We start from the raw sequence: 27,412 nt of genomic DNA on the forward strand, positions 1-27,412 counted from the left end.
TTCTCCTCCTGCAGAGCAGAAAAATGTAATTGGCAACATTCGAGGTTGGCCAAACCCTCCGTTCACAAGGGAACTAGTGTCTCTGCCTCCCCGGGGCCCTGAGGGGCCCCAGCATCCCCTGGGCCTGGCGCATACCCTGGCTCCTCTGGCTGCCTCCTGACCCCTGGCTCCCATCCCTCTAGCCTCCTGGCTCCCATCCCTCTAGCCCGGGGTCTGCCCGGGGGTGCCCCTGCAATGACTGCACGCGGGAGGCGCCGGGTATGCGTGATTTTATTTAAAATGCGTCCAATAAGATTTTCCACTTGGGATGAACCATTGACCGCTTTCCGCATAGTATTATAAACAGTATTTCCTCACTTCATGGGGTTTCTTAGAAAGTTCTAAGTCACTTAACAGAAGAGAAAATGAAACAGCGGGGAGATTAAATACCGGGAGGTCTCGATCGCAGCGAGGGTGCGCGGGCACCGGCCGCGGGCACACGAGAGACTACGGACGAGGAACAGACCGGTCATGCAAACCATCGCACATCACGTGGGGTCCTTTGGCAGTCTGGCATTCCCTGACATGAGCACAGAGCGGATGAGGCCGATGGCGTCGGTGAGGGACACGTCTTTGCTTCTGATGGTGGGTTGACCAGCACGGGAGGACGGGGGGTGGGGGTGGGGGCCCTGCCGGGAGGCCCGTCCGCCACGGGGCAGCTGTCCATGCGGCCCAGCCCCCGGGGCGCCCTGGGGGCCACAGTCCCTGCTGCCTTTGCTCCAAGGGCAGTGGCTTCGGGACGCCGCACGCCGCCACCCCGGCCGACGGGCACGGCCCACCCGGTGGGTGGGGAATCCCGAACCCGGCGACATCGCATTTCTGTTTTGAGAGCCAAGGTCCTAGCACAAGTGAGGTCAAAAGGTCGTCACGCGGGACCACGGAATACACGGCTCAGGTGACACGGACCTGCCGGGGGAGCAGACGGCACGCAGACAGGGCCGGCGGTGGAGCCCCGCGCCGTGGCGGCGGCAGGAGGCTGGTCGCGCAGCGCGGGGGCCGCCCGTGGGGGCAGCTGTCGGGGAGCAGCAGGGGGGGCGGGCGGGCGGGGTCACCGTCGCGACATTGTCCTAAAGTGACTCTGAGACGATGGTTTATGATGGCAACCTGATCCCGAACGCCCGCTCCCTGGAGCTCGCCGTGAGTACGTCTGTTCATAAATAACTTAAGCCTCTCCTTGGCGTTCGGGATTCAGTTCCGGCTGCGTGGACAAGGACGGGGGTGCTGAGCGTGGAGGAGGAGGGGTGGCGCGTGTGGGCGAGCGGCCCCTGGGGAGGCTCGCGCGGGGACATCAGCCGTCGGACACGGGCGGGGTCACCCAGCCGTACTTCTCGTGGGTCTTCACCAGGCTCTTGAAGGTCGCTTCGGCTTCCTTGCGACTGAAGGACTTTTTTGACTTGCCGGCTTTTCTGCAGATCCGCCCCTACGTGAAAGCAAGAGGGAAAATCCAAGTTAGAACCCCAGGAGGAAGCCTGGTCCCCACCCTCCTCAGCGGCCTGAGCTTGGGGCACCCCATGTCGAGTCCACGGGATGCCCTGGCCTGGAGAGACATGATGACCGGCTTGCTCCCAGGCGGGCGGAGGAGCCGGTGGACGAGGGAGGGGGGCAGGGCAGACACCGGGTCCCCTGCGCTTGCTCCTCGCAGGATGCCGGAGACCACGCTCCCCGGGGCGGCTGGCAGGGCTGGCTGCAGGGAAGGAGCTGCACCCAGGCCTTCAGGCAAATACCCTCCTCACCGCCTGCTCTCCACCAAGGAGGCTGCAAGGGTAGCTTTTCTCCCATTGTACTTTGTTGATGAAATAACAGGGACGAAGGGCGCTGCAGCGCGGCGAGGACAGGGCTGGGCCTCGGGCCGACATGTCCCGCTGTGGGCGCCCACGCTGAGGCCGCCACGGGCACCCGAGACGGGACTGTCAGCTCCCCTCTGATGACAAGACGACGTGTGTGCAGACGCGTATCTGTGTGTACTGGCATTTTAAAGTTGGCTTTTTAAAAGGATTTTTAAAATTTATTTATGCACAGAGGAGCTGGGGTGCAGGCCAGAGGCTCGGGGGTGAGAGGATTCACCAGAGACAGAGCGGGGAGCAGAACAGGCAGACTGACTGAAACACACTGCTGAGGGGAGCAGCGGGGAGACAGGAGAGGTCTGCTGCGCCCTGTGGGTACCTCCCTGGCCAAGGATGGAACTCAGGCTGCAGAGGCTGCGGACAGCTTGATAGTGCTGAGACTTTAGCCCCTGCACCACCAGGGAGGCCCCTAGAGCTGACTTTTTGAATTCAGGCAAAGGAGCCGCAAGGACATCTCCTGTGGTCATGCGACCAGCTCACCCACAGCTGTGGAGGAGGAAGGCCAGGGGCGCGGGGCGGCCGGTGCACAGCCCGAGGGGCAGGGGCCTTGGGAGAGGCTGCATCCCTTGCAGTGACCAGGTGCACACTGGACAGGAGAGTCTGACTCATCTTAGGGTGGGCACGGAAGGTTCTAGAGCACGAGAGATCCAAAAGACGCCCCCAAGGGTTAGGCCATCCCTGCAAACGTGCTGCTGGCCCGCTCACGCCAGGCTGGGCTTTATCAAAAGTGAAACCCCCGGCAGCGGCCAATGCCCCACAAGGCGGCTGGCGGCTGCCCTCGGCCAATCGTCCGCAGGGGACCCGAGTTCACCCCAAGTTTGCTGAGGAGCTGCTGTGGTGTGGCTCGCCCACAGACACACGCGGCAGGCGACCTGGCCAGGACATGACAGGCGGCCGCCGCTAGGGGCGCGAGACCAAGCAAGCCCGGCGCGGTGTAGGCGGCCGGGACCCCACCAGGGAGACTCTGGAGGACCGCGTGCCGCCCTGGTGGGGTCACTCCAGGCAGCCAGGGTGTCCCAACAGGCAGGAGGCTCAGGCCCTCCCTGCTTCCTGCCCGCTCTGGGCACGGGACGCTCAGCTTTCCAAGTTCTCGGTCAGGTTTTAACCAGAAGTTCATGGCCAACATGGGTCCATCTGCTTCCCCTACCCTCACGCCCCAGCAGCAGCCGCGCGCGGCAGGAGGCTCTTCCCGCCGCCCCACCACGAGGCTCGGGGTCTACTCCCCGCTGCAAAGCAGGAAGGCAAAGCTGAGGACAGACCTGGCCGGTCCTGGCCCCGGCCTGGCACAGAGTGAAAGGCGGGAAGGGGGCCCCTCCGTGGGCAGAGTGAAATCCCACACGCCGCGAGCGCTGCTCCTCTGGGAAAGTAAAAAACATGGGGAGCCCCCCGCCCCTCTACCCAAAAGCAGCACATTTCTATTCGGTATCATTTTCTAAGTTTGGGGCCTGGGGACACTTGAAAAAGTTCCATACACACTGATGGTGAGAGTTCCCTGGTCCTGAGGGTGACCCCCAAAGCGTTCAGATCGAGGCGGGGCCTACAAGGGGATCAAGGACGTTAGCTGCACGGGGTCGTGGCTATTGCTGTGCTTTTACAGCGAAAACAGGCTCTTCTCAAAAGTATTTTGGGCAATTTGTTCCTGAATCATAACATTTCACATCCGAATTTTTCCGGAAAGTATAGGTGAAGATTCCCGTGCCAAAAATCTCCTCGGCTGCATTCATTTGCTCCCCAGGATTTCCTTCAGCATTTTGAAGCCCCCCCGCCAGCTGTGTGGCCGGGCCTGCCGGAAGCCGTGGGGTGGCGTTGGGGGGGTGGCAAGGCTGTGGCTGTGCCCTGGGTTGCTGCCAGGGCCGCCTGGAGCCAGGGCGGAGGGGTGGCTGGAGGTGCTCTCCTTCAGCAGAACCTGGACCTCCCAGTCACATGGGCAGCAGGGACCCCCCAGATGGGGCGCAGTCCCTCAGGGCCCCCCGAAGGTGGGGATGCGGGAATTCTCGCGCCAGCCTCGTCGCTGCTGACATCCCGCCAGACATCTCCACCTGCAGCCTCTGGGTGGGCACCCGAGGAGCAAACTCATCCCCCTTCTGCAAAAATGAATCAGCAAGGCACGAATTCACTATGTAAGTTCCAGGTGTCGGTCACGGAGAATCAATGTGTAGCTGCTGCCCAAGTTCATCACGAAATCGTCCAATCTATTTTTATCACACCATGTCCCTTTTGTCCCAATTACCCTCCCTTCCCTCCGTCTTCCCAGAAACCAGGAATCGGCTTCAGAGTCCCAAAGTTATTTTTGTTTTATTTAGTTCATCCACTCGTGTTTTTTCTCTGTGCCATATGGAGGGTAAATAAAAAGCATCAGGCTTTCCTGCCCTCCCGCCATGAGGACGGATGATGGACCCTGCGGTCCTGAATCATGTCTGATGGCGGCCCCTGGAGGGGGGTGTGGGCGTGCGTAAGTGGGTGCACCTGGGCTGAGAGACTGGGCTTACAAGGGCGGCGTCACGGGGACGCCAGGAGAACCACGAGAGAAGCTGAGAGAAGGCGAGAGAAGGCCGGAGAGCCCAGACAGAGTGAAGACTCGCTGGGGCCTGGGACGCCTGCCAGCCCCCCGACCCCCAGCACCCCTGCCTGCCGCATGCCTGGTCAATCCCAATAAAAGCCTAAAAAGCCACCGAGGGCTCCAGGCCTCTCTCCTCCGTCCCCCATGCTCGGGTCACAGGGATCCTGCCCTGGGCCCTTCCTGCCGCTGCACCACACATGAGGGAAATCACGCGGTGTTTGTTTTTCTCCATTAGGCTCATTTCACAGAGCAGGATTCCCTCCAGGGCCACCCATGTTGCTGCAAATGGGGAGGGAGCACTGTCTTTTTTGTGGCTGAACAGTATTCCACCGTGTCTGCACCTCACATCTCCTTAATCCATTCCTCAGCTGGTGGGTGCTGAAGTTGGATCCAGTTCTTGGTTATTGTAAATAGTGCTCTAGTGAAGACGGGGTGCGTGTATCTCTTCAGTGCATTTCTATTTTGGGGTAAATACTCCAAGGTGGGATAACTGGTTGTATGGTATTGTTTTAATTTTGGGGGGACTGGTAAGGCTGGGCCGGAGAGGCATCGGAATGGGAAGAGAGCGGGGGCTGACTCCATTTGAGGCAGAAGCTCTGGGGGTCCTGGGGGTGTGGGATGGTCAGCTCACAGGCCTTGAGCTGAACCAGCAGGGCCAAGGCTCCTGGGTGAGGCCCCCGTGCGGTGGGTGGAGGTGGCTCTCTCAGTCCCTGGCCTTGGGGGGGAGGTCACTGCCTCTGGGGGGTGTCTGTGCCGGCTCCGCTCCTGCCCTGGGGCTGGCAAAACTGCAACAGAGCGTCCAGCGTGCAGGGGACTCATGCATTGGTCTCGGGCACTGCAGCCTGCTTACCTTCCAAGGGAGCTCGCCAGCAAGTGGACAGACAGACAGACAGGATGGACAGACGGTGGAGCCCTCTGAGAGCTGCCAGGCCCAGGGCCAGGACGCTGGTACACCCGGGGCTGTGCCGCTGGAGGCCATTCAGGGTGAGCTTATGAGGCATTTGTACCCAGGAGAACTGCAATGTGCTTGGCAGGGTCCCCAGCTTCTGTTTCGGGGGGGGCCTGCCATAATGAGTCACATGCTACCCACTAAGGCGAAGCCACCCCAGCAGCTCTGACCCCGCAACTGTCCTGCCACTGTTGTACGGGACACCCCCTGGCGGGAACACTGCTCCCATGTGTGACACGACAGCGACTAGAACCGGCCCCGGATCCGCCCAGAACGTGCCCACAGCCCTGGCACCTGCCGCCAGGGAGCGTGGGGGGCGTGGTGGGTGCGGCAGCCCCCACACAGGCTGCGCTCCCTCCCCTCCTGCTGCCGGAAAGAACAGAAACGTGGGCGTCTCCAGCCCCCTGCGGCTCCCAGACACTCGTCTCTGTGCGAGCAGGTGGCGCATCACCCAGCCCACAGGCCCTGCATGCTCTGCGCTGCCCCGCGCTGGCGCCCGCCTGCCCGACTGGAGTGGCCCGGGGCTCGCTGGCGGCGGAGTCGTGGGGGGCACACAGGCAGGTGGTGTGTGAGCTCCTGCACCTTCCCAGCACAGGAGTGGGTTCTGGAAAGCGCGAACAACCCCCCTCATCCACCCCACGCCCCAGCCAGGACGCTGGTTTCTACACTGGCTTCCAGGTGAACGCGCTCGGCCCCCGGGGCGCTCTGGGTAGGAGACAGGAGCACGGGCTCAAGCCATTTTGGGGGGCGCTGCACCAGCCCCCCATCTCTCCATGCTTTCGGGGGCTTCCAGAGGAAACAAAACCCAGCATGCTCTTTCTGTTGTGAGGACGCGCAGGGCAAAGCTGTGGGTAAACGAGATATCACTGTGGAGAAGGCGGAGGGAGGGGAGCTTTCCAGAAAACGCTGCGTTCTGTCCCCCAAAAGTAGTCTTAGGATTGTCATCAAGGCAGGAACTTGGTTCTAAACTGAAATTTCTAGTTTCTGACTGGAGAGTTGAGAAAACTGAGGTCCTGATTTTGGTGACCTAATAAAAATGTAAAAGCGCTTTTCTGGAAGCAACGGGGCGGCTATTATTACTTTTAGGTCATCACTTCGGGGAGGCTCTGACTGCAGCTCCCTGATTTGTGTTAGGATGGCTGCACGCTCTTCCCTTTTGATTAAGTAAGATTTATAATTAGAAGAGAAAAACATTCATTTGGTGATTTTTGTGGCAATCTGGGAATTTCAAACAACACAGCCCTGAGCGCAGGGTAATAAAGCTGCCGTGAGCCGCGCTCTGAGGGTCTGCAGGTCCAGTAACCGGGGGCCGTGGGGCCTGACCTCCGAGAACGCCGAGGCTCGGGGCAGACGGTGGCGGAGCCGGGCCCCGAGCGCACAGCGGCCGCTCCAGACCCTTCTCTTACCCCTTCGCTGCCCCAGAGGCCGCCACTGCCCCAGAGGCCGCCGCCGCCCGGGGCCTGTAATGTGCGCCGGGGGCTCGCACCAGGGATGCCAGGCTGTCGGGGCTTGACAATGTCGCTGCAGTTTTGAATTGAGCAGCAGCGTCCTGTTTGAACACTAACTAGGCGGTTCAGCCACGCACCCAAGCGTGCCAGTCCTTTTTGGAAAAACAGAAAAGGTCACTTTATTTATGCCAGACTCAGATCCTCTCCTTGTCCGCCCGCGCCTCCCACCACACACCCGATCAGAGCCGTCGCTGATTCACTTCATCGTTTCTCAGACTCCCCCCGGGACGGGGCGTGGACTCGAGCCAGCTCTTCAGCAGCTATAGACCTGGGTCGCATCCTCCATCCTAACCCCGGGACAGCTGACAGCAGCAGCCACAGGTCCCGGGCACCCTGAGCACCCCCCTCCCATGGAAGCCTTGCTGCTGGCCCAGGCAGCCCTGGGGGGGGGCGTTACCAGGGAGGCGACCTCCACTGCCCGGGCCACTTCTGCCCTCCACGCGCTGTGCAGGGGTGGCTGCAGCTGGATCCCACCCTCGGCCGTCCCCACGCCGTCCCCATGCACACGCCGCAGTGTGGCCGCAGCGCGACTTCGCTCCCGTGAGACAGGATTGGAAACTGAGGCTGGAGGGTGGCGGCGCGGCCACGCGGTGATGCGGGAGTGGGGCGGAGCTGAGCCGCAGCGGGCATGGGAATGCCCTTCCCACCCCACACCGCCGGCAGCCACCGCCCGCGCCACCAACAGCCAGATTCGGGGCTCTCGCCAAGATCTGATGCTGACTGACGGCTGATCAGCGATGTGAGCTCAACATCGGGGCCACAGGATGGGGGGCCGTGACCTCAGTTTTCTTTGGTGCGCTGGGGCAGGCACCGGGGTGGCCAGCGCAGTCATACACAGCCATGTGGCGCCGCGCAGACCTGGCCCAGGCAGCACCCGGCGCCCCCACCGGGACCCCCGTCAGAGGAACAAGTCCAGGTCGGCGTTGGCCCGTAAGACGCAAACAGCCGTTCAGCTGACGGGGCTTTTTCCTCGGTGATGAACTTGATGTTAAGCCTGATAAAACCGATTTAAATCTGAGCACCACGTGTTCTCAAGAGAATATCAAAATGCACCAACACAAGGAGCAATTTGCATAAACATCCGATACACAAATACCTCATTTTTCAACTTCATGTCTCAAAAACGGCCAAGAACTCTCGGCTTAGGGTTTCCGGGAAGGAGACCGCCTGCCCGTCAGTCGCAAGGCTGCAGTGAATGGAGGTGACATTGATTTTGGATCTTTCATGCACAGAACCGAGCGTGGGGGCCCTTTGCACACGAGCGCAGGCCAGCGGCGGTGATTTATTTCACTGCCATGGCCGCCTACTCTCACGTCTGTGAGCTCAGCGCACAAACTGGTCTGAGCAAAATCACTTCTCACCGCGCCCCACGGAGCCACACGTCCTCACCGGCCATGCCTACAGCTGCACGCCCGTCCCTGAGGGGCCTCAGGCACGTGTCCGGGGAGCCCAAGACAGCCCAGCAGAATGAGCAAACCCACTGCTGGCTGCCTGAAGGGCCCGCCAGGTCCCAAGAAAAGTCATTGTGTCCCCGCTCCCCCCACCCGGCGGGCACAGCACTGCAGCACTGTACGTGGGCAATGCACCAGGTGGCTGGAGAGTAACCCTCGTGGGGTGGTCTGGGCAGAGCCCCACAGTTCAGGCACCCGTGGAATCAGAGGCGGAGACAATGCCTCGTTCCAGCGCCAGCAGGCCGGGGCAGGTGCACCAGATCCGGGCAGACGGGCAGAGGAGAGTCCAGAGTCCTCAGTGGCTTTCTGAGGCTTTGATGCTCTTTCTGCGCCAAGGGCCATGGGGTGAGCCTGCCTCCCGGCCCCAGCGAATCTTTACTCTCTAGTGTTATGTCGTGGCCCTGACTCTATGCAGCAGCTCGCCCTCTAGCAGCCGTCCTGCCTTTTGATGCTGCCCTTGTAGCCTCAGCCTCCAGGCCCAGGCACGCCCACCCCACACCCAGGTGTCCACCATTAGGCCTCGAGCCCTAGCCCAGCTCCCCAGAGCCTCCTGCATTCGCACAGCCCAGGCCGCAGGTGACGGCCACAGAGGCCAGCGGCAAAACAGCCTGACCATCTCCACTCACCTTACACTCATACACCCCACATCTGCACGTTCCCCATAGATGGCAGCGCCCTGAGGCCGAGGCTGCAGCAGTCCCGAGCGGCCACCTGGGGCAGGCGCCCACCTCACTGGGCCTGTCCCCCAGTGTAGGGTAAGTAAATGATATCAGGCTTCTCTGCCCTCCCGCCATGAGGATGGATGATGGACCCTGCGGTCCTGAATCATGCCTGATGGCGGCACCTGGAGGGGAGTGTGGGCGTGCATAGTGGGTGCACCTGGGCTGAGAGACTGGGATTATAAGGGCGGTGTCACGGGGACGCCAGGAGAGCAGAACCACGAGAGAAGCCGAGAGAACATGAGAGAAGGAGAGAGAAGCTGAGAGAAGGCCGGGGAGCCCAGACAGTGAAGACTTGCTGGGGGCTGGGAGCCTGCCAGCCTCGGGGCCCCCAGCACCCCTGCCTGCCGCGTGCCTGCTCAATCCCAATAAAAGCCTGAAAAGGCACCAGGACTCTCTCCTCCTTCCCCGTCTGCTCGGGTCACAGAGAACCTGCTCTGGCCCTTCCTGCCGCTACACCAACCACCTGCGTGAGCAGCCGGGAGGCACCGGGAAGGGCACCTGGGGACAGGCCACCCCACCCACAAGACACGGGGCGGAAGTCTCGTCGGTCCCTCCCGGGAGGAGCCTGAAGAAGGGAGCCGGGCTCCCCAGGCTGGAATTCCCAAGTAGAGCAGGGCTGTTGTGCCCCGAGAACCCCCGTCACATGCGAGGTCGGGGTCGGTGCTGGGGACGCGTCCGGCGCCCGGTGGTAGAAGCGTGTCCTGCCCTGTCCCGCGAGCGAAGCCCTTCAGCCGCGCTTCGCAGAGACGCTTGTGGTGGCCTCAGGACAGCGGCACGAACGCGCTCTCTGGCTCTCTTGCGGGGTGTTTACTCAGGGTTGCATCAAGACTCAAGTCTACCCCCAAGTCAAGCTTCTCCAGCCTCCGTGTTTGGAGCGGCAGAAGCATCGTCGCGTGGCTCTGGCGGCCTCTCAGGGCGCTCAGGTTTTCTGGGCCACTGGGATGCGATGTTGTGCCGACCTCATTGCTTGTGGATGACAGAATCACCCACAGAGAAAATCCGAAAGGATTAAGTTTTTTAAAGACCACGCTTTTGAGGTAAGGTCAAGGTAAGGTGGATTTGACGTGCGAACGGGAGGCGCTCAGGACTCGGCCGCTCTGAGGCACCGGACGGGGTCGCTGAGCCGGGAGCCCCCAAGAGTCCCGTGCTTCCCCCACCTCCCGGCCCTCGGGGGCTGCGGCCACATGGCTGGTTCTGACGGGGCGCCATGGGTGCGGGAGGGTGGGGCAGCGGGCGCCCGACCTCATCCCTGCTGCCGTCTGGGTGGAGGTGGTGGCCACGACAGGCGGCGTGGGCGTCTGTGCCGGGAGACTTCAGGGTGACAGCTGAGGACGCAGAACTCCCTGGGGACTGCGCCTGCCCCTGGGACACGAACAGGCCGCCAGAGGCTAAGACGGCTGGCAGGGCAGAGCAAAGCGGGGCCCCCACAGACGGCGGCTCCGCCCCAAGGAGGATGAGCCTGCAGGGAGCAGCTGACGGGACAGATTCTGGGGGCGGCCGGGCCTGAGAAAAACGCAAAAAACCGAAGGTGGTGGCAGCCGGGGCTGAGGAAACCGGGCAGGACGCGGGAGGACCGAGGCTGGGTTCTACCCTCGGGTGCGGAGCCCAAGCCCGGGGAGGTCACAGGGTCAGTAGGAGAAACGCTGGGCCCTGCCCCGGGGTGAGGGTCCCGAGAGCAGCCAGGGCGAGAGGATGCGCCACCCCTTCCGAGCAGACGCCGCTCCCGCGGAGACGAGAAGCTGGGAGCGCCTGTACCCAGGAAAGCAGGTGCAGGGCCTGCCCCGGCACGAAGATTTGTGAAAACCGACGAGGAAACGCCAGGCGGGCGGGAGGGCGGTGGGGGGCGAGAGCGGCCGGCAGGGGAGACGGCGTGGAGGGCTGACACGCCCCTGGGACCGAGTCCAGATGCACAAAAACCGGAGAAAGGCAGCAGCGGGAGCGGCTGAGTGTGTGTATGTGTATGGAAGTGTATGAGTGTGTGCACGAGTGTGTGCAAATGTCTATGCGCTTGTGAACAAGCATGAGTGTGCGAGTGTGTAAGTGCTTCTGTGAGTGTGCACGTGTGAACTGTGTGTATGTGTGAGCCCGAGTGTATGCATGCGTGTGCTCATGCACGTGCACGAGTGTGAGCGGGCATGTGTGTGCAGGGGTGCGGGTGCACAGGAGGCTGCTGTAGCAGGGGCACGGCTGTTCCCGTGCGGGCAGGGATCACAGAGCAACCCTTGCACATCGGCCCAGTGTCCCACGAGCACGAACCACTTTTCCACGACTTGACATAACTGAGTGTTTTGCGCGATACACAGGACAGTGTCTGCGTTGAAACCTTGTGCCCTGTCACAGCGTCTAAGCCTTTTCCGGCCTCTCCATGAAACGGGGCACGGGCTCGGGCACGGGCACGCCCGGCAGGACGCGGGCACGCAGAGCTCGGGCTGACGCGCCGTGAGGCTGGCTCCGGGGGCCCGGACCGGCGAGGGGGAGGGGCGGGCGGGTGGGCAGGCTCTGCCCACAGCTGCCCAAAGAAAGGTCTGCGGGGCCACCTCACCTGGAGGACAAGGCCCGAGCCCGTGTTCCCGCGGCAGGGAAACCACGCGTTGGTCTCCACTTAACTGCCTTTTTTTGGGTGAAATGCATTTAGTGGGAGGGAAAGAAGCCTGCAGAGCCTTTTAATTATGAGACGGTGAGGGATGTCACCTGAAATTAAAAAGTAAACATCTGAGTGTAAATGCTTGAGCGAGAAAATTCAAAAGACTTTAAACGTATTTTCATTTTATAAAAAGCCTTGGGTTGTATATGGTACGAACCCGACCCCACGGCATGGTGATAGACGCTGATCTCTGTGGAGTTTGTGGAAAACCCTCCACTCAGGATGTGGTCAGGGTGGGGGCCTTGGTGGTGGAGCGGAAAAAAGGTGCTGGGGGCTCCCTGCCCGGCTCTGACACCCTGGGGACAGAGCAGGGGGGAGAAGGCCGCGCACCCTCACTCCCACCCCAGCAGCTCCCCCAGTGTGGCCTCCGGGAGCCCCACCCCTCGGCGGTGTCTGGAGAGAGCTCTTCTGGCCACCAGCCCCACCTCGGTCCCGCCTGGGCGTCTACACTGCATCCTCCCGGGGATGCCCGGCTTTGCCCAAAGCCTCTTCCTCTGGGGGCGCCGAGACAGAGACACAGAGTAGCTGTCGCTCATCCTGGCTGGTGCTCCCAGGCCTGAGACGACGGGGCATCCCCCAGGGGAAGGAGCCGGACCCAGACCTCGGGTGCGGGAGGGGAGGGAACGGGCCGGCCAGGTGCCCCCAGCCTCACCGAGCTACTCCCTGTGGCTGTGCTATCCCGTGGGGGAGTGCTCCCCTGTGGCGAGTGCTCCCCTGCACCCTGCCAGGGAGGGAGACAGGGCCCTGGGAGCAGCACCTGCTGCAACAGCTGAGGCAGAGCACCCCAGTCTGCACCCCAGGAGCTGCTGCAGAGCTGGAGGAGGCATGAGGAGAGGCTGCCAGGGAGCAGGACAGCGTGGGGCCTCCCGTCTCCTGTTCCCTGGATTGAAGCGGTCCCGCGAGGGCCAGCCAGCCCCCTGCAGTGCTGGGCTCCCCTCAGTACCCAGGTCCAAGCTGCCAGAGAGCCCTGAGGCCCCCCGCGGGTCTCTGTTTACACCGTCCTGGTGCTCCCCACCCTCTTGCCTCCCTGCAGCCCAGAACCAGGCAGGGGGGAGCAGAACGGGGAGGAGGGGCACAGGGAGGCCGGAGAGGATGGGGGGGGAAGACCGGATACACAGATGGGATAACGTGAAGGCTCAGGGACCGCTGGCGGGGGGCAGTTTGCCGGCGAGGTGGCCGGGGACGGCGTCCTGCCGCGGCGGTGCCTGACCGGAGGGCTCAGGTCCCTCCTGTTCTGCCCAGTCACTCTGGAGGTCCCGAGCCAGATGGTCAGAGACATTTCCTGCTGGCCCATGTCTTGCCTTTCCCCTTGACACTCGTGGGCAGCCTGATGTGATGGTCACATACTCTCGGGGGTCCCCAGGAATTCTGGGGGTGCTCATCCTGTCCTGAGAGCATGTGAGTTAAGGGGCTCTTCCCCGCTCGAGCCCGGCCCTCCCCTGCAGACAGTCTAGTTCCTGGCTCCTCGGGCTCAGACACCTGACAGCTCTCACTGCGGTCCACGCTGTGGGGCGGCGCCCTGGACACCCCCCGAGCCCCCACTTCCTACAGCCCCAGCCCGGCGCCGCATCACCTGTGGGCAGACGGCGGGACCTCGCTCGCCCTGTCTGCCGGGGCCTGTCCTCAGCCGGGACCCTGACCGAGTTCCGGGAAGCCAGCTGCACGACGGCCGGGGGATGAGGCGCTGGCCAAGGTGCCCAGCAGCCCCCTCACCACCTGGTACCCGCTGCCGGCCCCGTCCTTCTCAAACCCAGGTGTTGCTCCTCCTGGGTGCCGAGGCCCCGCTCGCCAGCCCTCCGGGGGCTCCGGGCAGCCTGGGGCCATCACCCCTCTTGCAGCAGGCCTGAAAGAGCGGACAGTGTGGACGCTGCTCCTGTGTCCTGTCTGGCCAGGGCAGGGACAAAGGGTCACGGGCTGGGGGGCAGCGGCTGCAAACCGGCTGGCTGGGCTGCCCTGTTGCAGGGGAGACCGCGGCCACAGGTGCCTCGGTGCCGCGTGGTGTGGGTCGCGGCGCGGGTGGAGGGCCCGGCGTCTTTCTCTCGGGACAGGCTGACGCAGAGCTCCGCTGAGCTCGGCCGAGCGGCCTGATGACATAATTAGATAAACAGCTCCCGGAGGACAGGGACGCAGATTGAACACGCAGTTCACCTGCCGGCTGGATGCGCGAACACCACAAACCTGGGGCCGTCGTCATGGCAACAGTGGGGGTGGCTGCGCTGATGTGGACCGGCTGGACGCCGCCCCGCGGGGAGGTGACGCCCTCTCAGACGGCGCGCTCGAGGCCGGGGGCGCACCACATGCCCGCTGACGTCCGGCCCCACGTCTCAGTGCTGCTGCGCTCGAGGGCGCCCGGAGACCAGGACCCAAGGGCAGCAGGCCCTGAGGCGGGACACCGCCCTCTCCCGGAGCCCGTGTGGCTCTCAGAGCCGGAGAGATCTCTGCGGGCTCCTGTCTCCTCCCCAGGGCAGGGCCCGGCCCTGCCGAGCAACAGGGCGCGGCTGGCACCAGGCTCCCCAGTGGACCCTACAACCTCACGGCATCCTGGGCAGCCCCCAGAAGTTTCTGAGACCCTGAGGGGGCTTTGCCGACCAGCTTCCTCGCACAAGGAAGGCCTTGATGGAGGAGCACGAAAGGCGGCTGCAGGGTAATGAAGTTGTCAGGCTTTTCCGCCTCCCGCCTTTAGCATGAATGATGGACCCTGAGGTCCTGCATGCTCGCCTGATGGCGGCACCTGGAGTGGGGTGTGGGGTGCGCGTAGGTGGGCGCACCTGGGCTGAGCCTGGGCTTGTAAGGGTGGCGTCACGGGGCCGCCAGCAGAGCGAGAGGAAACAGCAACGGCAGCAGAAGCAGCAGCAGAGAAGCAGAGCAGAGCCCGCGAGAGACGACCACAGGGCCCAGGAAGAGCGAAGATTTGCTGGGAACTGGGGGGCCTGCCAGCCTCCCGCCCCCAGGCCCCCTGCCTGCCGTGGACCTGGGTGCCGCACGACACATGGTGTAAAAAGCTCAATAAAAGCCTGAAAAGCCACCGAGGGCTCCGGGACTCTCCTTTACCCGTCTGCCCGGATCCCAGGGACCCTGCGCCGTGCCTTGCTGGCCTACGGCGGCGCCCGTGGAAGTCTTTCCGCTGAACCGAGGAAACCCGCGCTCATGCTGTGTGGCCGTGACCGCAGCTGCCCACACATCGATGTCACGGCTCCTCCCCGTGGATCACAGTCGCGGCACGTCCTGGCCCCGTGAGGACGCGGGCCCGTGTAGGGCCTCGTGTCTGGGTATGTGGACAGTTCCCCTCCGAGGTCTGTGCCCCCACATGCCATGACCTTCCCACACGGCGCGGCCACCTCCTGAGCCTGCCTCAGAAGACACCCCACGGTCAGGCGGCCAGCGACCCAGCGGTTTCTGAGTGGACAGGAGGCATCTCAAGGACAGTCAGCGGCCCCCAAGGACATCTGTGTGCACCGAGGGGCGAGAGCGTGAACGCTTTAAATAATGGTATTCTTTTGTGCAATTTTCTCAGCAGCAACAAAGAAAAGTAAGCCAATGAGAGAGGCTGGGCGGTGAGAGGCGGCCGCGGGCCTGTGCTTGGAGGGCGCCGTGAGCGTGGGCAGTTACGACATCGGCTCCGGATGGTGCCAGAGACTGGACAGCGCGCAGGGCCGTGACGAGCGTCCACAGCAGGTGGCAGTTCCGGGCAGAAAGAAGCTGCTCCCGTGATTTTGGTGAATATTTGTTAAAGCACCAACAAGTGTGAGAAAGTCGGCGCCAACTGCGTGTCGGTATCGCCCTGTGTGCTCTGGCTGAGGTGGCAGAGCCTTCTGGGCGGCGGGTGCTGGGGCAGCCCCGTCTGGCCTCTGGCCGCTCCTTCCCCATCTGTCCACTCAACAAACATCGCGCTTCTCCAGGAGGAGAGCCTGCGGCTGGCCGCCGCCCCCACGCCAGGCGCGGCACGTGTCCGTGGCTTCCTTGAAAGTGGGGTGTGGGCCCCTCATCTTCAGGGGAGGCGCAGGAGGCGGGAGGCAGCGCGGGCTGGCCCGAGTCTCGCCCACTGGCCCCCGGGGGTTCTGGCTGAAGCCACACCCAGAGCAGAAAGGTCTTCCCCAGGGCTGCGCTCAGAGGCGGGGGCTCCCTGAGTTCTCACGGGGCCACTCCCCTGAGGCACATCCTTGGGACGAGAAAAACGTCTTGACCGTGAACTGACCACGAAGCAGCACCTGGGAGTTGACGGTCGCGGCAAACCACAGAGCTGGCAGCGCCTGGGCTCGTCACGCCGGAGCCCACGCGGAAGAGCACAGCCGTCTGGTTCCTGGGAGGCCGACGTGGGGCTCCCTCACCTGCCTCTCGGCTCCTGCTGAACGTGTCCATGGAGATGTGCTTTCAAATGTCACGTTTTAGCTCATCGCTTTTTTAATGCAGTATGTGCGCTAAGTATGATTGGTTTCTTGGAAATCCCGGCATTTTATTTTGTGCTGAACCATGTTATTCTGAGGAGCGGTTGACAGGTGGCCCCAGAAGCCAAGGGGCATGTGCCCCCCCCCACTGTCCCCCGTGGGCTCTGAGGTGGCAGGAAGGGTCTGGACTCGCCGCTCTCCGGCTTACCTGCCGAGGCACTGACAGGCGAGCCCCATCTCCCTCACCTGGGAGCGGCAGATGCCAGGAACCCTTTGAAGTAAAATGACTGAAAAAAGAATCAACCCTTACTGGAGCTAGCAGAGTTGAAACTCAGGTCTTGTTATTAGTTTTATCTGTGAATGATTATAATTTCCTTTACTTTATGCAACGTTACAGGTCGACCTCACAGTGTGAGAAACCGTCCTATAGATTCCCATAAAAGCGAGCGGGTCTTGGGACTCTGGGGGCTCCTGCCTGCTAGTTTCAGGCATTTTTCACCCTGGGTGAGGCGGCCGGGAGGACCCGAGTCCTATCCCATCGGCCCACCCCACGCCGGAGCGGGGCTCCAGGCCGGGAGTGTCTCCCCACTCGAGGAAGCTCCATAGAAACAACCAAATCTGTTAAAACGTCATTATTTTGATGACCTTTTAACTGCTCCATTTTAAAGGCCTGCAGCCAACTAGCTGTAATGAATTTAAACGCGTAACAACTGCAGCTCCAGCTTCCCCCCGCCTCGCTCCGTTCCCCTGGCTGGAAGAGCAGAGCTGGCGAGTCAAGTTCTGAGCAAGATCCCAGCGCAGATAAATCCTTGCAGCAGCTACGATTTATTTTGCACAATTACATCCAACCCCGGGTCTCCTGGGAAGCCAACCAGCTCCTGCTTTGACACAAGAAGTCGCCCCAATGCTCACGCATCGTAAGGCAAAAATAATTGTTTTAGTAATGAGGGGCGTACCATGCCAGGCTCACAAAATGTGAGAGCTGTTTCTTATTTATAACTGAAATAGAATCAACTGAAACTTCATGTTCTGAGTCTTGGAAGCGGCTGGTTTTTACGACGAAGAAACAGCAGCGCCTTCCAGGCAGGAGCCCCCGAAACAGCAGCGCCTTCCAGGCAGGAGCCCCCCAAACGTTCCCTGCGATCCCGCGCGAGCTGCGGCGGTTCCGCTCTCCGCGTGACCCACCCCGCTGCGGCCCACCCTCATCCTCGCGCATCACAGAAATGTGAATAAAGACATCTTGGGCACACTTGCCAAATATTGTGATGGGGAATTAGTATTTATTTTACAGCAACTGTTTTTAAAGTAGTAATTTCTTCCATCCGAGTGTTTTTGCCAATGTAACAATTATGTTCAAAAAGCATTTCCCTCCCGAGTTATTTTCAGAATCTGTAAAACGTCTTCCTCTTTTGTGTATAGAAGAAAAACAGTAATAATTATCTTTCTCCTGCAGTTTGAAGAAGTAAAACATTTTTTGCTTCATACGACAGTGGCGACAGCTCATGGTGGACTTGGGCTGCTCGGCGCGCGGGTCCACGCATTGGGGCGACGGGTCTGCCCCCCCAGGGTCGGGTCTGAGTGTCACAGCCAGACCAGGCAGGGCCACCTGATTTGCAAAGGCACCCAAAGGTGTGTGGGGACCCAAGGGCCCCCCAGGACACCAGCGCCCCCTGCTGGGGTGGCCCCTGCAAGCTGGCTCCCCAGCTCCCCCAGGACAGGCAGCGCTGGCAAGGGCTGCCGATGGCGACCCAGCCCTGCCCTTTAGTGCCCACGGCCGTGGGCACAGAGCCAGCCTCAGCAGGCCTCCGCCTGCCCCTCTGCTAAGGAGCTGCACATGGGCGCTCCGCTCACAGGCTGTGGCGAGGCGGGAGCCAACCGCCAGCAAGGCATGGCCCCCGGCAGCTGGCCCACCCTGCCCGCGGCGCTCACAGGTGAGGGGGCAAAGGGAAGGGGGTGGTGCCCGTTCTGACTGCAATGGAGCGTGGACGCACCGATGGGCGCACAGCGTGCCAGGCGCTGTCCAGCAGGAAGCTGCCAGAGGGAGACCCTGCTCAGGAAGGAAGGTGCTGCCGACCAGAGGGGAGCTGGTACGGGCGCTGGAGCTGGGGTGGCTGTTGGGTTTTGGAGGCCCGGGGTTGAGCGGCCTCATCATCCAATCACTGTCTGGGGCTGGCCCGGGGGGCTCTCCAGGAGGGGGGATCCTGTAGGTGCAGGAAGGAAATGTGGGGAAACCAGGCCTCTGCCTTGGCGGGGGCGCCGACGGGGTGGTGGTGGGTGGAGGGTGCAGCATGGTGGGCAGTGCTGGGGGGCCGGGTCTAGTCTGCAAGGTCTAGCCAAGGGCGTGACCAGACCAGGTCTCGGGCAGAGGAACCGGGAAGACAGTGGCAGGGAGGATGGCTGATGATGGAGAGACGGGGTTGGGGGCGGGCAGAATGGGCACCCACGAGGAGGTCTGCACCAGAGGACCCGGAGCGAGGCGGAGGGAGCGCGAGAGGGAGGCTGCTGGAGAAAGGGGTTCAGAGGGCCTCTCCTGGCCCCCGCCACGCCCCACAACTCCCCTTTCCACTCCTGTGCCCGACTTGTTCAAACCTGCATCCTTTGCTGACCTTCTCACTTTGGGGTTTCACCCCCTGCTCAGCCGGCTTCCTGCTGGCCTCCCTGGGAGCCGGCTGAGGAGGGCCAGAGCAGGCCTGATGACACAGAGCGGGGAAGGGTCGCCACGGGAAGGCCAAGAGTGACCTGGCTACAGCCCCGAATCACGGCGGCTTCAGCAAAGCACGTGGGCACTGACTGCATGGGGGTGGGGGGCGTCGAGCTGGGGGGTGCGGCCTGCCGACAGCTGGGAGGAAGCAGCGGACGTCACCGGCGACACTCTGCCTTTACAACTCCTCTTTGGCGTGTTCTGGAAAATGTCTGATTTTTTCACTTATTAGCAACAAAACAGTGTTCAGGAAAATAGACCAGCCTCAGTGTTGGAGTCACAGCTCCCCTGCCTGGAAGGGGGTTCCCTGTGGGGACCAGACGTCAAGAAAACACAGCTTCGAGGCTGCCGGCGGGTCCCACACGTGCTGGGCTCTGCATCACCCCTGAGAGACAGCAGTGCCCCTGGCCACACGGATGCCCTATTCACCCCCCACCCCGGGCCTGGCCATTGGCTGGTATCGGGGGACGTGCCACCCTGTGAACTCGGCAGCCACGCTGGTCCTGGGTGCCAGCCTGTGCAGGGTGCAGCGGGCTGAGTCAAGGTCTCGGCAGGATCTGTTTCAGGGCCCACACCCCTCCGTCCTCGTGTGCTGTCCAGCAGGGAAGGACTCGGTTCTGGGATGGTCTCTACAAACATGGGGTTCTGGGGACTCAGCCAGGGTTGACACAGGATGGTGAGTCCAATCCAGGTGGAGGGAGGGCTTTGGGTGCCATCACACCCACCACCAGCAGAGCCTGCCGAGGCCACGAGGGCCCTGACAGGTGGACCCTGACGGGGATGCCGCCCGCTAGCCACGCGGGGCTTTGCGCCAAGCCTCTACCGGGCGTGCTCCGGCCCACAAGTCTGGATCGCCAAGGGCAGGGGCCTGGCACTGGGACCACTTAAAGATTCCCCAGGGCATGGATTTACCACCAGGCTGAGAAGCTGCGGTGGAGCGGAGGGGGTGCCTCCTGCCCCTCCCCCCAGCCCCCACCTAACCAACACACGAGATGGGGAGTTGGGAGGGTCAGACGCGACTCCAGGACCCTCTGTCTGCGGCTGCTTTGAGTGCTGACCCAGAAGCCACTGGCCGGCTGGCCCCGTGCCCCAGGAGGGCGGGCTGGACTGCAGGATGGGCTCTAACGCCACCTTCCACTGGGTCCTGCTGGCACTTTCCACTAACAAACAAACCAGCTCTCTCCCGCCCCCAGCGTGAGTCAGAGAAGCCACAGGAACGCGAGCACAGCCTCTTCTAGTGCGTTCCGGCTCTCCAAAGTGGACACGCAGGGCCAAGCCCGTGACCAGTTATCGCCCTTCCGCAGGTGTGGGCTGAGTGCACCCCAGGGAGGGCAGTGGGCGCCCGCCTAGTGGGCAGGACGCTATTTTAGGCTGCAGAGTCCTGTCTGCGCCCTCCTGCCAGGCTGGCCCGGCACGGGAGCTGCTATTTTTTCTCCGCATAGTCAAGCCCGCAGACGCCTGAGCTGCAGAGTCATCCGGGTAATTATCTCCCGCACCTCCACGCGCCCGGCACAGAGCCCCGGGCTGACTCAGAGCCCCCAGGGGGCCACTCTACTGTGAGTCACCGTGTGACCTGCCCTGCGGCCCGCTCAGGTGCACCCAGCTCCTGACCGCACCCCCGGCTCTAGACGCACCCCCGGCTCCTGACGGCACCCCTGTCCGGGTGGCCTCAGTGGGCCTTCCTGGGCCTTCCCCAGCTGGCCCTGAGGCCACCTGGTGTGGCTTCCCTTCCTCACTGTGTAAACCAGCAATGGCCTCTGGAGAGGTGGACACTGACCTGGCCAAGGAACCCTCAGGGCCTGTCGTGGGCAGCGCTGTGCCTCACAGGACTCCCGTCCTAGTGGCGAGCATGGGATGTGCTTGGACACGGGGCTATTTTTTAAAGATTTATTTAGATTTATTTATTTTTATACAAGAGCTGGAGTATAGGCCAGAGGCATGGGAGGGTGAGAGGATTCACCAGAGACAGAGCGGGGAACAGAACAGGCTGACTGACTGAAATACTCTGCTGAGGGGAGCAGCGGGGAGACAGGAGAGGTCTGCGCGCCATGTGGGATTCTCGCTGGCCAGCCGGGATCGAACCCGCACTGCAGAGGCTGCGGACAGCTTCACAGGCTGCACTCAACCTGCTGCGCCACCGGGGAGGCCCCTGGACACGGGTCTTGACGACACAGCCATCATGCTGAAGAGGAGAGGCGGCCGGGGCAGACATGCGAGAGGCCAGGTGAGCACACGCAGAAAGATGCCGTCTACCTGCCCAGGACAGACCCTTGACACTCCTGCGGGACCCGCCCCGCCAGGCCCAGGACTCAGGCGGGCGCCCTCCTGGCCAGTGAGGCCCACAGTGCCTGGTGTCCAGCCCCACCCCTCAGTGGTGCTGCCCCTGCTGCAGGGGGCCAGAGGGCTGCCCCCTCCATTGCCTTTTCTGAGAAGACCTGGCCCCCAAGACAGTGCTCTGGAAGCCATTCTGAAGACAACTCTGTGTGTGTGTGTGTGCGTGCATGTGTATATGCACACGTGTGTATGTGTGCATGTGTGAGTGCACACATGTGTGCATGCTTGTATGCGTTTGTATATGTCTGTGTACAAGTGTGGCTGCACATATGTGAGTGTGTATCTGCATGTGCAGGCAAGTACATGTGTGGTGTCAATTGTGTGCACACACATGCACTTATGTGTGAGTGTGGTTGTGCCCTGCACGCACATGCATTCACAGTGCAGTTCACATAATGCTGATCTGTATGTGCACATGTGTTTCTGTGTATGTGCATATGTGTGTGTACAGGTGTGTTTTGCGCAGGAATCTTCACGACGCCCCCGGTGCAGGGACCGCATGCCCTCATGGGACGGAGAAGCATGTCACTTCCCCCAGAGCTGGTCTGCACAGCCCTTACTTTTCACCCCACTCACCAAGTGGGGACACCGTCAATTTCCTTTATGGAAAAAGCCCAGAAATGAGCACTCTTAGGCAGACATCACTGTCCCCAACCGCTCAGCAATTTTTAATTCCCAGCCTGAGGTCTGAGGCTGTCTGAGTGTGGTGTCTGTTCTCTACAGCCACTGTAGTGGGCAGCTGTGGGGGACAGCCAGGGGCTTGGCCCACCCTGGGTGTGACCTGGCCACTCCTGGCAGCTTTTCCAAAGGCGCATGGACCCCGAGCCTGGCAGCTCACTGCTGGCCTCAGGACAGCAGCTCCTGACCCCATGGGGTGCAGTTTGCTCCCTGAACCATGAATCCGCTGCTGTGATGCAGCGAGGTGCCGAGCTGGCCAAGCTGGGCACAGGGCAGACCAGCTTCCTCATGGCCTTGAGGCGGTCCAGGCACATGGCTGGTTCTGAGAGGCAGGGGGAGGAGTTAGGACTGTCTTTAGAGGCCTTCAGGTCCCTGCACCTGACTGTGTCTAACTAATCAAAGTGGGGGCACCTGGCAGGTGAACTGAAGTGAGCTGAGTTAAGGTGTCCCTGCGGCCTCGAGCGCCTCTGGCTCACACCATCACAAGCAGGGTGACTCTGTAGCCCCAGCCTGGAGGGGAGGCCAGCGAACCCCAGGACACTCCTCATGCAGGACCCCACCATCACCAGGGTGGCCCTGAGATCGCCTGAGTGTCGCCCTGGGCCTGCTGTAGGCACCTGTGCGGCCCACAACTGGGAGTGGGTTTTTGGTCAAATCTTTCAGTTCTGGCTGCCCCACCCCAAGCAGGCGTGGCAGTCTTCTGTTTCGGTTTAGTGCAGGATCGAGGATATAGATTATGGTATAAATATGCACAAGCTGCAAAATTTCTGGGGCTCCCATTGTGCCCCCCACCCCACCTCACAGACAAGAGAGGAAAACCAATACGGACTTGTCAGAGCAGACCACAGGGACCTGCTGTCTGAGAGCAGCGGCCTGCCACCACCACTGATGACCAAGGAGCTGCGCAGAGAAGTTTAACTGCGGGCACCAGCCTGCGCGTGTCTGCGGGGCATTCTCTAGAAAGGGTGATGTGAAACCCTGCACTGCCTTCCTCTAGCTCAGCCTAGTTAGGGCAACTTAGAAACAAAGGCTCCCCCACCCCCAAGAACAATCACATTTTTATGTTAGTGCCGCTCACTGTCCCCACCCCGTAAGCTGAATGAATTCACACGGGTGTTTGTCAGGACAGCGCTCGCAGAGTCACATCTGCCAGACGGCTTCCTGGGTGCAACCTCACTTGATGATCTGACAAACCCTCTGTCTACCTGTCACTAGACTTGGTTTCCGGTTATCACAGACTTTTAACATTTTCACCAGTTCATTGAAGAAGTGCAGGGACGTTTCATGTAGTCACAGAGAAGCAGAAGAGCAACCTCAAGTATGCGTCCTGACAACAGGGAAGCAGGAAGCCGCGCCTGTGCCATCTCTACACAGGAGAAATGGCCGAGGCCTTCCTATGCCCACTTACTCCACCAAGCGGAACCTGCAGGGCAGCAAAGGGACTGACCACCAGTGGGGAAGGCCTCACGAAAGGACTGAACCGTTTCCTCCCATGAGATAAAGCCAGCTGTTCCAGTGTGTGCACGACACGGCAAGCAGGCCTCGCTGAGCGTTGCCACAAGACCCTTAAGCTTCCCTGTGATTTCTCTGCCTGGAAAGAAACAACATCAGCTCAGCTCAGCAAGTCAGGGCGAGCAGTTATGACGGGGAAAGCCAGCCTGTCCTCACTTTGCGTAAGAGAAACAAATCCTAAAACAGAACTGTCAACAGATGGAGCAGCGAATGTGGAATGCGGTGATTTTTGCCTCGTAAAGTAATTATTGGCCCGGGAGGCTTCTCCGCGAGCGTCGGATCAGGTGCCCGGCCTGCCTTCCCGGAGCCTGCTACCTCCCGGCACGGACATACCTGGGCAAGGGCAGTGTGTGCCACCAGCAGTCTGCAGGCAGGAGCCCAGAAAGGGAGGAAAGACACAGGGCGAGTCCTTCCCACACAGAACCCCAAACATCAGTGGCTTTTTGCTATAGAATGGGGACCCTACATCACGGCTTTTGCCTGTGTTAATAAATGGGAGAGGCGACGAGACTGAATCAGCATTTAAAGAAGTTGCTGATATTTTAAACACAGCATTTCAGATGTTTTAAACACCAGGATTGAGAAAGGATAACCTGACATTATGTGCCAGTCGAGGCAGAGTTCAGTTCAGTAAGATCTTGAAATTAAGAAATTGCAATATTGATAATATTTTCAGCAAGGAAGTCCCTTCCCTGGCAAGCCGCACGCAGAATCTTGATTTGCTTACAAAGAAAGGGGCGCACCACCAGGCCCTGCCTATTTCTAGAACAGTCCCTGGGCTCCGAGGCACCTACGTCCGCAGCAGAAACACCAACACAGGAAGTGTCTACCTTGCTCAGGCAAATCTCATTTTTAAAAAACTTCCTCCTTTGAGCCCTTCGTTTTCCTGAACCTTTCAAAGCGCAGGCTGTGGTCAGAGGTCGCCGGAGCCATGTGTCTGAGACAAACGAGGGTCCCCTCCCCTGGTCCCCAGAGTCACTTCCACTGAGGAGAATAGGGCAGGTGACAGCCGCTGATGAGCTCAGGCTAGGGGCCACACCTCTGCAGAACATTCTCCCACGTTCTATGTATAAATGAAGTTTGAAAATGAAATGAATGGAATCCCCAACCTCGGGACAAGCAGCCGAGGACAGGATCCGGGACGCAGCTGGACAGGGAGGCTGACCCCCTCGGGCCGAGCTGCCCCCAGAGGTGCCATCCGCCAGGCTCCCCGCTCTACAAACAAGCGGACCCCGAGCCTGCGGACACACGGCTGCGGGCAGTTACTTGGTAACGGCAGCCAGGACTGGACCGCAGGGCCCTCGCCCCGGAGCTGGGTGCTGTTTGCTCGGGGTGTCAGGGCCCCCCTCCGGCGAGGCTGGCGGGACGCTCACTCTGTGATGAGTGGGAAAGACCCTTCAGTGAAGAGACAGGGCAGGTGACAGGGACCGGCAGCTTCGGCTATGCCGGCTGCCGAAAGAGCGATTTGAGGTCATTTGGGGGCTTTTGCACAAACCAATACTTCTTCATAGATTTACAAGACACCCGTGAAAATGAGGCTTGCTAAGGAATGTTCATCTTGAATCAGAAAACAGCAACCACCTTGAAGGACATCAAGAGCATCTCGGGGGGTGCCCGGGCCATCACGCCCCTGGAGCCCGGTGGGGTCTAGCTCAGAAGACCCACTTACCCCCCCTCTCCAGGGCTCTGGCGAGAGACTCAGGAGCGCAGCTTGCCCCTGGGTCCGCCTGCTGTCACAAGTCTGTGGTCCCAGGGAGGAGGCGGCCCGGGGTCACCAGCAGGCCAGAGGCCGACACAGGTGGGCGCCCCGAGACCCTGACAAGCACGCGGCAGTCCTGGGCGGCAGGTGCCCGCGCTCCCCTGACAGTCTGGCCCTGGCGCCTGAGCACCGCGCCCACCTCACCCTGGGGCGCGGGATTTCTCAAGAGCAACGTCGTCACCTGTGCACCAGATGCTGCTCGGAAGGGGCAGCGAGCTGGGGGCAGCTCCACGGGGGGGGGGGGCTGGCCCTCTGCAGACACCCCGTGCACTGCCAGCACCCCGGGACTCTGGGGAGGAGACGGGTGGCGCGCGCGCACGTGTGTGTGTGTGTGTGGGGAGAGTGACAGGCCAGGCTGGACGCACCCGTCCTGCGGTCACCGAGATTCTGGGGGCTGGAGGCGAGGAAAGCGCCAGGGCAAGGAGGGAGGGGGAAGGGCAGGGAAGGAGCTTGGGGGACACTGGGGGAGGGGGAGGGGGCACTGCGCCAGGGGTGGAGGGTCGTGGAGGACGAGCTGTTCGGATGGCGCCTGGTGCGGGCGCAGGGGAGGAAGGTGGGACGAGGCGCAGGGGAGGAGGGTCTGGGGAGGGGGAGGCCTCTGGACAGGTGGGGCGCGGGGCGGCCAGGGGCTGGGAAAGTGGGGGAAAGACCTCGGCCTCGCGCTGCCCGGCCCCGCGCCCGCGCCCCGCGCGCCCCCGCCGGCGCGGCCCTACCTGGCCCTTGACGAGGCTGGCGGCGAACTGGCGCATGACGGCCTCCACCGTGTAGGCGCTGGACCAGCCGCGCGGCGTGAGCAGCTCCATGCAGATGGCGCCGCCGTCCAGCACGTAGCCGTTCTCCAGGCGCGGGCTGAGCACCCGCATGAAGGGCGGCGAGAAGGGGAAGTTGTCGGGGAAGGTGAGGTTGAGCAGGATGAACTCGGTGTTGGTCTCCTTCATGTCCTGCCACAGCACCGAGTCCTTGTCCACCTGGTGCAGCTTCACGTTCCAGTCGAAGAGGCTCTCGTCCACCAGCTCCACGGAGATGAAGCGGTCGCTGAGGCGCGCGATGTCCTGCAGCTCCTTCATGAGGCGCCGGCTGCGCACCTGCGTGCAGTGCTGCTGGCGCGCGCTGGGCACCGGGCCGCCGCCCGCCGCCCCCGCCGGCCCCGCGGGGCCCGGCCCCGCCCTGGCGCCCGCCGCCCGCTCCCGCGGGCCCCCCGCGCCCGCCGCGCCCGCCGCGCCCGCCGGGGGCCGGTCGCGCGGGGCCGGCTCCGCCGCGCGCCGGCCGGGGCGCTGGCCCGGCCCGGGGCTGGCGGCGGCCGCGCCCGCGGGGGCCGGCGGCGGGGGCTTGTGGCCGCCGCTCTTGGCGCCGCCCTTGCCGCGCAGCGACGCGCTGAGCTGGCCGCCCGCGCCGCGGTGGTGGTGGTGGTGCTTGGGGTCCTCGGTGTCGCGGTTGTGCAGGCGGATGAGCCCGATCTTGCGGAGCAGCGTGGCCATCTTAGGCGCGGCGCCCGCCCCGGCGCGGGACGCCCCTCGGCTCCGGCCCCGGAGCCCGAGCGCCGGCGCGCGGGGGGCGCGGGGCGCGCGGGGGGCGCGCGGGGCGCGGGGCGCCGGCGCCGGGCGACCCCTCGGCGGCGCGCCGGGCGGGCCCCCTCCGGCGCGGGCGGCCGTGGCGCAGCGGCGCGGGCGGCACGCGCGCCGGCCGGCCGCGGGGCGACGGCGGGGCCCGCGGGGCTCGGCTCGGCTCGGGCTCGGCTCGGGCCCCGCGGCGCGCGGGCGGGAGGCGCGGGCGGCCGCCCCGGCCGGTCTGCGGCGCCGCCCCCGAGCCCGGCTCCGCGGTCCTTTGTGCGCGGCGGCCCCGCGCGGGCCTCGAGTCCGGCGCCGCGCCCCGCGGGCAGCGAGGGGGCCGCGGGGGGCCCGCCGGGCCGTGCGGCGCGGGCGGCTACCGCGGGGCCCGGGCCGCTGGCGCTCGCGTCGCCGGCGCTGCGGCTGCTGACATCGCAGAGGCGGCCGCTCGGTCTGAGCCCGGCGCGGCGCGGCGCGGAGGGGCGGCCCTGCCGGCCGGGGGGGCGCGGGGCGGAGCCGCGGGCTGGCCTGCGCCGAGCCGCCCCCGCCGCCCGCCCGCCCGGCTCCGCCGCGACTCGCGCCGGCCGCTGGGGGGAGACCGCGGCGCGCGGGCCGGGCCGGGCCGGGCGCGGGGCGCGGGGAGCGGGGCGCGGGGCTGCGGCTCACGGCGCCCCCGGCCCGAAAACGGGGGGGCGGGAGGGGCGCGAGCGCGGAGCGGCGAGCGCGCGCGCGGGGCGGGGGCGCCTCCGAGACGCGGGTCTTTGCGCCCCGGATTCCGA

At 63.0% G+C, this 27,412-nt stretch overlaps 1 protein-coding gene across 1 annotated transcript; it reads right to left on the reverse strand.

Annotated features, from left to right (window-relative positions):
* Nucleotides 1–1,134: 1,134 nt before the first annotated feature.
* On the reverse strand, nucleotides 1,135–26,564 carry UBE2QL1 (ubiquitin conjugating enzyme E2 Q family like 1). Its single transcript, XM_037530265.1, has 2 exons — nucleotides 25,800–26,564; nucleotides 1,135–1,459 (listed from the first exon to the last, which is right to left on the reverse strand). The coding sequence occupies exons 1-2, from the start codon at nucleotides 26,562–26,564 to the stop codon at nucleotides 1,328–1,330; spliced, it is 897 nt and encodes a 298-aa protein (XP_037386162.1). The 3' UTR covers nucleotides 1,135–1,327.
* Nucleotides 26,565–27,412: the final 848 nt, after the last annotated feature.

This window comes from Talpa occidentalis, unplaced genomic scaffold (genome assembly GCF_014898055.3).
Source record: "Talpa occidentalis isolate TD23 unplaced genomic scaffold, MPIMG_talOcc4v2.1 talOcc4.6, whole genome shotgun sequence".
In the NCBI taxonomy this organism is placed as follows: domain Eukaryota; kingdom Metazoa; phylum Chordata; class Mammalia; order Eulipotyphla; family Talpidae; genus Talpa; species Talpa occidentalis.